At 38.6% G+C, this 12,070-nt stretch overlaps 1 protein-coding gene across 1 annotated transcript in view; it reads left to right on the top strand.

The window, feature by feature from the left end:
• The window catches only part of thada (THADA armadillo repeat containing), a 113,732-nt gene that overhangs the window by 18,490 nt on the left and 83,172 nt on the right, over positions 1–12,070 (top strand). The window contains exons 22-23 of the mRNA XM_008430387.1: positions 6,562–6,671; positions 9,758–9,890. Coding sequence (XP_008428609.1) covers positions 6,562–6,671; positions 9,758–9,890 — 243 coding nt within the window. The remainder of the gene's footprint in view (positions 1–6,561; positions 6,672–9,757; positions 9,891–12,070) is intronic.

Below are 12,070 nucleotides of genomic sequence, written 5' to 3'. Positions count from 1 at the left end.
ATATATCGACAAAGTAAGCAACATTTTCTACTCATTAAATCTTTATTGCTTCTAAATAATTGAATGAATAAAAATGTGATCAGAACAACAAAGATGCTTAATGTTTTTATTTAATTTGTTTTTTTAGGTTATTCAATCATCAAATTGGTGCAAAGTGCATCTTCCAACACAATACAATTTTATTTATAAAGCACTTTAAAACAACACCGTTTGCCCAAATGTGCACTAAAAAAATAAAACAGACATCCGTTATTTATGTAACTTAAAATGTGAACTGTGGATGCTAACATTAGCATTGGGATGTTTTGCTGCTGCAACATGTTTAGCATTCAGATGCTATTTTAGGCGTAAGGCCAACTTAAACACAAAAATAGTATTTTCCAGGGTCCAATAAGATAATTTTTAAACCAAAAATTAACCCTCAGTGAGCCAAGAAAAGGAGCTTCGTCGTCTGTTGTTTCTGTTTGTACCAGAAACAAGCGAATGTAAAGTAAATAGGTGATTAACTGCGGTACAAATTTGAATTCATTAAAATCTATGTAATAAATTATTATTAAAAGTTTTGACTCTAAATTTTCCAAAGGTGCTACATATTTACTTAAATTTCTCAAACTATAAATAAGCCGACCAAAAGATACGGCGGAGCGTTTTATGGAGGCGCCAGCTCTTTTTGGCCACTTTGCTTTTCGTTCAAAAATATCTCCATTTTCTGAAATGTCCGTTGAGTTGTCTCCTCTGGCCTGCAGTGAAGCCGCAGCAGCAGAAACTAAAATAAAAAAGAGATGCTGGTTTTCAGGCTGATTCACGTGTTGTTTAGTTTAGCGTTTGTGGTCCATTTATTGACCTTTTTCATCCATGCACGGTCCATTTCATGACCTGCGCTGGGCCTAGTTGTGATTTATGTGTCCTTGTGTGCAGCAGACCACCAACACTGTGATTCATCTGGTTCTGGTGGAGAGGAATACTTTTAGTTTGGTTAAAATCTTTACTTTTCTTTTCACTCTTGCTGTTATTTTCATCCACTCCGCCCTGCTTCGCTCTCCTCCTCACCTCTTGTGATTTCATCCACCTCCAGTAAATCAACTCCTCGTCGTTTCGGCGTCTTTGCTGCTATCTGATCGTCTCTTTTAAACCAAAGTCGTTGCAAAGGCAAACTTTGCAGCAATCACTTCTCTTTGGATGGTTGATTTGACCCATTAATATTGTAGCAATTAACATTTTTTTATGTGCTCTTTAAAAAGAAGGTTATATATTTATAAAATATATTATTTAACTTAAAAAATATTGAATTATGTTTGAAAATAAACTGGATATTTTTGCTAAATTAAAAATATTTTATATAGTGTATAGAAAGAGGAAAGATTATTTGAAATATTTTCTTTAACTTAAAAAATATAGAATTGTTAAAAATTAATTGAATATTTTGCTAAATTTTAAATATTTTATATAGTGTATAGTTTTAAAAATAGAAAATATATTTATAAATTCTTTAAATTAATTTTTTTTAAATGATGTTATATAAAAAAATTTAATATTTTCTAAAAAATCCAAGTTTATTACATACTAAAGCTTGTGTTAAATATTGCTTATATACATTTTGAGAGACTTAAATAGTACATATATTCCTGAAAATAAATAAGTTTAGTTGGGATATTTGTCCTAATCTAAAATTGAATGATTGTAGTTATAGTCGCTTTCAGCAGGTTTTAATTATCGGACCTCATTCAGACCAGAACCGTTTCTCCTGTAGCAGAATCTCCAGACGTTTTTGTAACAGAGGAAGTTTGCTATTTAGGTTTCTGCCAGCGCTCCGAGCCGTACATGTAATTAGACTCAGGGAAGCATCTCTCTCTCTCTCTCTCTNTCTCTCTCTCTCTCTCTCTCTCTCTCTCTCTCTCTCTCTCTCTCTCTCTCTCTCTCTCTCTCTCTCTCTCTCTCCCTCTCTCCATCTCTCTCTGACTGTTTCTCTTTCTCTGGATGACAAGTCAACATTCAGAGAGATGTTGACTCTCTCTCTCTCTCTCTCTCTCTTTATCTCTCTCTCTCTCCACATGGATTTTTTTTCTGGGAAACATTTGCAAACAGGAAGTTGATGTCTAAATAAAGCCCTCGCTGTTCCCTCCCTCCTGCCCCCCACGCCCTGCACAGGAAGCCTGCACGGCCCTTTTTAACGGTTACACAGACGGGAACCTTCGGAGGGGGAAGGCTTTAAATAGGCTCGGCCCAGCTCGGCACCGCAGCGGTCTGGGCTCCGGCGGCCGCCAGCCATCTAACGGTGACTGTCGCTGCCATTTTTACCCCCGGTGAGGTCAGTCCTGTCCTGGAGCCCGTCGCGATAAGTCATTGGGCTTGGTTCTGCTGCTGCGGTCCGCTGTGTCCGGCTGAGGGTCAGTCGGGTTGACTGACCCGTCCTCAGCCAGATTATAAGATCGGACTAAGGCTGCCTAAGCCCTACGTATTTTCTCCTCCTGAGGATTCTCGGTTTCATCTGTAGCTTCATCTTCAGATGTTTTATGAGTAAAATGGGTTTTTGCGTTTCCTGTTCTGGTTTTTCACACACAGATGCTTGAAATCCTTTCATTTAGGTGTTTTCACCTAATGGATATTCAAACAGCAAAGTTTAGTAATAAAGTGCTGCCTAATGTTTGATTAAAAGTCTAAATTAGGTAAAAAAATACATTATTTACAACTAACTATTTTCATACACCTGATAAAAAGACAGACATGTTTTTTTCCTCACCACTGAAGTTAAATCAGACAAAATTTTTCTTATTTTAGGTTGAGATACCAAAATTATTTCTATTTGCTAAATGCCAGAAACGTTAGTGAGAAAATTACTTTAGACATTTTTTTTGTTTATTGTGTTTAAGCATTTAATTTGAGCAGGAAAGTCATTCACCTTAAAGTGGATCTATTATGAAAAATTCACACTTTGCATGTTTTTGTACTTCTGTTTGTGTTTCTACTGCTTCTTAAAACAGCAAAGCGCTTTAAAAAATCCACTCAACTGTCTTTTGGCAATAAGTTAGTTTTTTTGTGTCTGGAAAATGAGCCGTTTCAAAAACCTTCTTAATGTACCGTTGCTAGGTAACTGACATGGTCAGTTACCTAGCAACCCCAGCAGAGTTCCCCCCGTTGCCTAGCAACCAGTGGTGGGAAGTAACGAAGTACAAGTACTTCGTTACTGTACTTAAGTACAGTTTTCGTGTATCTGTACTTTACTTAAGTAGATTTAATAATGGGGACTTTCTACTTTTACTCCACTACATTTTACAGTAAGTATCTGTACTTTCTACTTCACTACATTTCTACAAAACTGTCGCGTTACTCGTTACATCCAAGTCGCGTTGCTCTTTTCTTCTGTTAAAATGTGAAGTTCAGGGATTTAAGGTGGCGCCGTAAAATCCGAGCAATAACGTGACTTAGTGTCTGTTGTCATCCATCGGCTCCACCTTTACTCGCACTCGGAGCTCCAGACATGCGCAGTGGTTTCCTCTGAGCGGGAGGAGATGTTTGTCTATAATATAATAGCTGCATAAATTGATATGGCGACATGTAAAATCAGCAGCGCWTYGCTTTCACAGACGGYGGGACTTCGTCCAACTTTTAGCGTCACTTGGAAGGAAAGCTTAAAGAAAGGTAAGATCTGTGCTAGTAAAGCTAGCTGTACTGAGACACATGTTGCATCTGATGAAAAAAAGTTGTCACTCATGCGCTGAATTATTGTGTGGATGTGTTGACTGAGGTGTCGCATATATGGGACAACGCTGTGACCAAAGTCTGCAATATAGTGATATGACATTCAGGAACGATCCGATTCTTCTGGACGGATCTTTACTAAGTCCTAAGGACTGAAGCCTCACTGAGAGCCGTTCTTTGTTCTTGTGTACACTGCGGTACACAGTGTGCGGTAGACATTCATTTAATAGCTGAATAAGTAAAAGTTGAATGTTGGACAGTGTTCATAGTTGAACGTTATTTACCGTTAATTTCGATGTTTCAGTTGTGGTTTCTGACATATGCAATATGGGCAACCGCCCAGGGCGTTATTTTTCTAGGAATAGCAGGAGACCTCTTCGGATTGTAGCACAGCGATGAAAGCAAAACAGAATGAAGTGAGTTTTAATTGATACTGGTTAAATATATTTCAGCTCTAAGTATTTAATATCTAGGTGTTTTTATGGGAATGTGGATCTTTCAGATCAATCTGAAAACCAATTTTGATAGGTAAACTTAATGTTATTGTGTCATTTAGCGCGGGGCGCTGGTCTTGGTCTCGGGTTCGGTGGTCTTGACTACAACTCTGCTACATGGCTCCTTGGTTGCATGTCCTCCACCCCGCCCACACCTTCTTTCCATCCCCTTTCAGTTAGATTTCTTTCTAAATAAATGTGACTAATGAAGTTCATGCTATGTTAGGACAGGAGACAAAATGTTTCCATCCCTGAAATTATGATTCATAGAATCACATATCTAAGWCTAAACTGTTACAGAGAATAAACACAATAAGAACATGTTTAATCTGTGGTAGTGTTAATTAAAATGGCACATTTCTGATGTATTAAAATTAAATGCGATCGGCACACTTAATGATATTAGCGATTAGGTAATGCATTCAGCAAGTACTTTTACTTTTAATACTTAAGTATTTTTAAAAGCCAGGACTTTTTTACTTTTACTTAAGTAAAATGTTAATGTGGTACTTTGACTTTTACTTAAGTACATTTTTGACTGTGTATTTGTACTTTTACTTAAGTAAATTTTTTGAGTACTTTCTCCACCACTGCTAGCAACCCAAGCTGAGCTCCAGCACATTTGGTCATCTGGTTTTACCGCTGTATGCTCTGTACAACGGCTGCGGGAAAAGACAAGTGTTTTGTTGTCGACTTGCCATCCAGAAACCACTTGCTGCATTCTTGTTGCTTGTGCAGGAGGCTCCACTTCTGCTTTTCAAAGATGCACAGTTGTACAATTACGCACCTGTTTGCAGCCATTTTCATGTCTGAGTGTAAACGTTGAGTTGGATGGCATGGGCAGCAGCTGATTAATTGGATTTAAAAGCGGATGGGCAGCACTGACCAGACTAAGATATCACTATCTAAGAATGAATGTGTGCAAAAAATGTAATGAACACGTTTTGTATAAACCGTAGTCCTATCCTAACCTGCAGTAAGAGTTCATTCTTATTGTTTTAGTCTCCAAAGTGTGATTCTTGAAAGGTCAGAAGACCTGAAAAAGCTGGAGTTTTGCTGTGGGAAACGAGCCGTGCAGTCCGTGTCGGGGCTGTTTGTGCCTCCGGTCGGTGCCACCCCTCCCCGTGCCCTCCGTGCCACCCCTGACTAAGCCGGGCCTGGCTGCTGCGCCGGTGGTGGTGATACCACAGCCTTAATGACAGGGAGCCGGAGCGCTGCGTCCGCCTCGCCCTGCTGCCTCACCTGCAGAACGCTCTCCAGTTTACACACTGCCACAGAAACGGCCCGGCGCGTCTCTGTGTGTGTATAGTTAGAACGCCGTCGGTAACACTATTACTAACTGGATGGTTTTACTGACGGTGGCCATTATGCGGATGTCTCAGCGTCCTTTTTTCAGCACACTTGTCACGCTACTGACATGCCACTCTCACAGCTCGATGTGCTAAGGCCACAGAGGAGTTATAAAACAGATTTTTTTATTGTTAACATCACATATTTGTTGTAAAACGTTGGATTTGTGACCGACGGTTGGAGTGCGGCGACAGAATTTCGGGACATTTCAGTCTGGGAGCACCTGTTCGTCGTAAGCTGACCCACATCCACATCAAGTGCGTCCGCTCTGTTTTATGAGGTTTTATTCTGGTCTCTGGGTTACACACATGTAATTACCCTTTTAGTTCTGGTTAGACACCTCTAAAGTACAGTCAGGGTAAACAGAAAACACTTATCAGGGCTCGGCTTTCATCAGTCGCTCAGCGTGGCGGTCGCTCTCTGGTCGCTGCGGAGGAATTTGGACCGCTGCTCTTTCAGGAGCGTTTCCACCGCAGCGCTTCGGCCGGGCTGAGCAGAGAAACCCCGAGTCGGATGGATCAGCAGCGGAGAGGCAGAGGAGGTCCAGGTTCAGAATGATGCTCAAAGCAGCAGCATGTCGCAATAAACAATTAATCAGTTAATCAATTAATCAATTAAATTAGAGTGTCTTTTTTTCTTCTTTTTCCTTTTTTCTGCGTTAATCTTCTCATCCCATGTTGTTCCTGTAGAAAACACAACAAACTCCACTTGGTAGAAATGATTTATAAACTAGAATTTAAATGTCTTTATTCACCTTCTTCTCACCAATAATTTATTGAATTATTATTATTATTATCATCATTATTGTCATTATTATTACCTGATTGTTCTTTAATTGCCGCACGTACAGATGATGTCATTCAGATCACCATAATGTGATCACACACACGCACGCACACACACAGACACCAGCAGCTTTATCATGTGATTGATTGATTAACTGATTGGCTAACAGGAAGCTGTGAAACCATGAGCCCAGCAGCTGCTGCTCCTCTCATCCCGGTTCTCTCTCCTCCAGGTGGAAGGAGTCGGTTTGTACTTCCGCCAGCAGCTCCTGCAGTCCCGCCATCGAGGCGCCTTTGAACTGGCCTACGTGGGCTTCGTACGGCTCACCGACATGCTCTGCAGGTGTGTGTGTGTGTTTATACTCAGGCCAGCAGAGGCTGAAAGGTAGCACTGCTGAGCAGCTGTGGGCAGTAATTAGCGAGAGGATGAGTTCTTAACCAGAACTTTAATCCTACTTTTTTTCCCTTGATGACTCGACTCTGGCAGCCTCCATGTATCTATATCTGTAAATATATATGCACAAGTCATTACAGCATTCCAAAAACGCCACATTTCTGGTGGTTTCACATTCATTCATAAGCCTGCTGATGATGTCTAATGGTTGCCATGGAGGTTGCCATGGAGACTTGCTGGGTATCCTAAGACTTTTCCTTTTACCTCTAATGTCCCCATCCTGATTGTGTGTAAATATTCACACACTTTATACTTTTCCAGATGTTGTTTTGACCAGAATAAGCAACTAGTTCCACTGTCAGATTATTTAATTTGCAACATAAGAAAAAAACTTTTTAAAAAAAAGTGAAATAATCATCAATATTAAGGAATTATTTACTTAAAACAAGCTATTCTGTTTATTGCTGAAAAGTTACTGATACATTTATTTCAAGTGAGTTATTTGCACTATAAACTAGGCTAAAAATAACAGGTAAGATTTTGTGTTTTTGCAGTGTACTTATGAATATTTAACACTTTGGATGGAGCAGCTTGTCAGGAAATAATCAATTATATTCTGTTCTGTTCTGTTCTCTGATTAACTGAACCATGTCACATTTGGATTTTATGAAACCGAATCTTTTTTCCTTAATGTCGGGGTTTTCCCCAACTAAATAAAAGGACTGAAATTAAAGGTTGGGTTTGTCTGAAATGTCTCAGTGTGAGATTATGCTGCTGCAATAAAACCTGGGTTTATTACGAGGCGGTGTACCAACAAGCCTGGCAGACGCTGCAGGAGTAATTCCTGCATTAGCATGAGGGACGGTCAGCGTTCCTGTTTTCCTGTGGAAGCGCTCCGAGCCGGTGCTGCGGCAGGTGACGGGCCGCTCCGCCGTTCGCTTTGAACCACCCAGTGCTCAGCAAAGCGTCCTCCTGTTTTGTTGTTCTGCAGAAACGCTGCCTGCTTCTCTCTGTGTTTTATAAGGAGGGCGACATTCTGGTGGTTGTGAAGGATGCTGGGAGTGTGTTTGCTCTGCTCTGTGTGGATGGTATGCAGACCGTGCGCTGCGTTACAGGGTGTTGATTGCGGGGTGCCTGACCGCAGGCCTTTGATGCGCTGCCTTTGCTGCGTTCCTCCGTGTTTTCGCTCCCTCTCTGCTGCATCTCTGTCCTTCCCTCTTCTTCTGTCCTTACTCACTTTCTCCTTTTTTTTTTTGCACTTTTAGCTGCAGCAGATTCCCAAATTGTTGCGCTCGAAACGCCTCCAAATAAAACTTTTTACAGAGATGCCACTTTTGTTCCTCGTGTTGATTTGGACAATACGGCTGAACAATATACCATATTTTCTGGAGTATAAGGCACACTTTAATTTGATCAGAAAAACCGCCCCTTTTGGTGAATTGATTTGGACTAATTCTGGTTGTGCTTACTGACCTCAAAGCGATTTTGTGTGATTCGTGGTCAAAATGTTTTAGTTACATTACAGCCACCGCAGCCAGGAGCGTCGTGGAGTAATACCTACTGTACTTTGCTTTTGTAATCCTTCTGCGTTCGTCTCAGGTCCAGTAATTTGGCTTCAGGACAGACGGATTCAGGTTTGTTGTATTTATTCTAAGAAAAGAGGAAATGAAGTTGTTGGTTAACATCAGTCCAGCAGCTTCTGCCCCTTTACAAAAATAAAATACAATAAATAACCCAAAACAACAGCAGTTAACGATAGTTAAATTAAACATAAATGTACAACATTAATAATAATAACAGTTAAAAACACATAAGAAAATGTAGCAAAATTACTCGTAAAACACTGTACATGATTGAATTTGTCTAAAATATATGTTAAAATATAATACTTGTAAAGAAAATACAGAGCTGATTCTAATCGGTCTGTTACCGACGGCAACAGAAATAAGGGGGCGGAGCTGTCTGTTACGGGTTGCCATGGTAACCACCAACTGCCAACGGAGCTCAAAACACCAATAAATGTCTGGAGAAACAACTTGACTACACAAAATAAATTAAAAGAATAAACAAACTTTGACAAACTTCTCGTCTATAATATTGTTGAAATAAAACCCTGTTACACTTTGGCTGACTGACTTATCTGACTGTTTCGCTTAATTCACCTTACAGTGCGGTACGTTTTATATATAAAAAAAGATAATAAAAAACCCCCGAAAATAGACGATTCATTGACAGTGCGCCTTGTAATTTAGTATGGAAAATATGGCAAGCATTTAATGTCAGTCGATAATCGACATCAATAATTATTAAATAGTTAAACAAATAAAATTTTAATTTATTAAATTAAATAAAGGGAAATTAAATTGTGTCATAATTTAGTTATGTTCTGTTTTGAATGTTTCCACTTCAATGTTTGTCTCATTGTTTTTGTTTATTTGATTTTGTTGCTGTTATTTGTTCTCTTATTTATTTTGTAGATCAATACCTCTTTTTGTTTGTCTGTATGTTTTTTATATGCACTATTTGGTGAAAAACATGTTACAAATATTTTTTAAAAATATTAAATAAAAAAACCTTTAATAAATGTATAGGTAAAAATAAAGTACAAATATATGATAAATTGATAAAAAAGAAGGTATCAATTTAAATGCATGCTTCTTTGTTTACTTTTTGTTTTCTTATGTTGTTTTTTGTTTGTTTTTATTTTGTTTTTGTTGCTATTATTCTCTTATCCGGTTATTTATTTTGTAGATTAATACCTCTTTCTGTTAGTCTATAATGTTTGTTTTATATATACCAATTGGTGAATAAAATACTAAAAAAACAAGTAAATGTATAGGTGAAGATAATATACAAATATAATATTAATTGATAATAAATAGCTAAAATAATAAAAAATAGAAACTATCAGAAATCCTGTCAGCTGCTGTTGTGACCTTTCCTTTCTTGTCCTCAGTTTTCTGTACATGTTATTTATTTTTTTAGCAGTAAATGAATGAATTCTGGATCATTTTCCTGATGTTTTTGTGTTTTAGGAGCGGCAGTCGGAACCTGCAGCAGCTTCCGTCCCGCTGGCTTTCCGAGGTTCTGGAAGAGGTCAAATCCAGCGACCCGACGTCGAAGCTGTGTGCCACGCGGCGAAGCGCCGGAATACCGTTCTACATCCAGGTAGACGTTAGGAAACGCTTGGAGAGAATCCGAAGGGTGCTTGAGATCCTTGGAAGTCACGCTGATGATTTTAAAGAAGTTTCTGCTTCAGAAATAAACCCATCGAGAGCGCAGCGAGACTCGGAACCAGCAGGTGAACAGAACCTTCCTGTTGTTGTAACGGAGGTCGTTCTTCCTGGCAAAGGAGTTTGGTTTGCATTGCTTAGGTAATGATAACGAGAAAGTACAGCCATCTTTTCATTTTAGCATTTTACATCTATGTACATAATAAAAATAGTCTGTTTATCTATTTAAGTATTTTTGAATATGAAGAGCGTTTTCTTCTTCTACTAAAAATATTTCTGGAGGTTTTTTTGTTGGACTTATTAAACCAGTTAGATTAAAGTTGCCTAAAAAAAACAACTCACTTAAAGACACGTATTACAAAACATTTGAAAAATAAGTCAACTTTTTAGTTTGATAAATCTCTACCATGAGGAATTTGTTGACATTTTCAAAAAGCTCCATTTTATTTCTATTTTTAGGTTTTACGATTTAAACGTTTGCATTTTCTTTCATGAAATGTTGATATTTCAGTATATATGTTAAAGAACTACTTAGTTTCCAATAAAGGGGAAATGATTAATCAGATTAATTGTGAAGAATCGATTAATTGAATAATCGTCAACTAATTTTGTAATTGATTAAATGTTATATGGAGCATTCAGACTAAGAAAAAGGCCACAGTCAGAGCAATAATTAATTAATATTTATAATATTGAATAAAAATGCTTAAATTTGCAGAATCTGATGATTTTTTTATCCGATTATTTATCAGAATAATCAATAGACCATTCTGATAACTAAAATAATTGCTAGGGTGTACATAGTTTTTAATACATTCTCGTGTATTGATATTTATTTTTGTTTGAGGTATAAATATGTAAAAAAACAAAAAACAAATGTATGTTATCTGATAGGGATGCAACTAACCATTAATTTAATAACCAATTATTCTATTAATTATTCGGACGATTAATCGATTAATAGGACAAAAAATGTCACATTCTACAGATTTTTTATTTAACCACTTAAGCTTTTTTGATGCAATGTTACAAATACATTAAAATATGCAAATAAACATCCATCCATCCATTTTCTTGCACCCTTGTCCCTTGGTGGGGTCAGGAGGGTTGCTGGTGCCCATCTCCAGCTAACGTTTTGGGCGAGAGGCGGGGTCACCCTGGACAGGTCGCCAGTCTGTCGCAGGGCAACACAGAGACACACAGGACACACAACCATGCACACACACACTCACACCTAGGGACAATTTAGACAGACTGTGGGAGGAAACCGGAGTACCCGGAGAAAATCCACGCATGCACAGGGAGAACATGCAAACTCCATGCAGAAAGACCGGGGCCGGGAATCGAACCCAGAACCTTCTTGCTGCAAGGCAACAGCTCTACCAACTGCGCCACTGTGCATCCCTGGAAATAAACAAATAAAAAAATAAATAAAAAATAAATTTTATTGGCTAAAATGCAATAACATAGCATTACTTTAGTGAATCAGCTTGACCTTTAACCTTCCTCTGATCACTAATATTGAAACTAGACTCCATGTTTTGTCAGAGTTTTTCTGTCTTGTGGTTTCTGGAGACTGTGACATCACTGTCTCTGATTCTGTTGCGTTTCAGAGCCAGGATGACATAAAACCACAGATTTAGTCTCTATTTTTTATTTTTAGAAGTTATTTTTTTATGATCTTTAGTTGTTTCTGATAAGATGACGGAGAGAGAAGTCAGGGGGAAATCGATGGCTTGGCAGAGCTTTGGCTGCATTCCTTTACGCTGAGAGGAAGAGTCGGATCCGGGAAGGGCGGCCGGCGTCATGCTGGTCCAGACGGGTTCACAGGAACCAGGAGAACCGGGCCGCACCGCTGACTCCTCCTTACATCCTTCCCTGCTCGACTTAATTCCGAGCAGGGAAGGATGTAAGGAATTAGTTTTGTTTCTACTGGAAATGAGAAAAATTACTAATTTAGAAAAAATGATTTTACTGCAAAATATAGAAGCTTAATTTAATAAATAATTAAGATTCATAGAAAATATGCCAGATTCCTTCCTTCCTTCCTTCCTTCCTTCCTTCCTTCCTTCCTTCCTTCCTTCCTTCCTTCCTTCCTTCCTTCCTTCCTTCCTT

This window comes from Poecilia reticulata, linkage group LG15 (assembly GCF_000633615.1).
Source record: "Poecilia reticulata strain Guanapo linkage group LG15, Guppy_female_1.0+MT, whole genome shotgun sequence".
Taxonomy (NCBI): Eukaryota; Metazoa; Chordata; class Actinopteri; order Cyprinodontiformes; family Poeciliidae; genus Poecilia; species Poecilia reticulata.
Note: the sequence above shows the minus strand (reverse complement) of the source record. Positions and strands in the feature narration are given on the sequence as shown.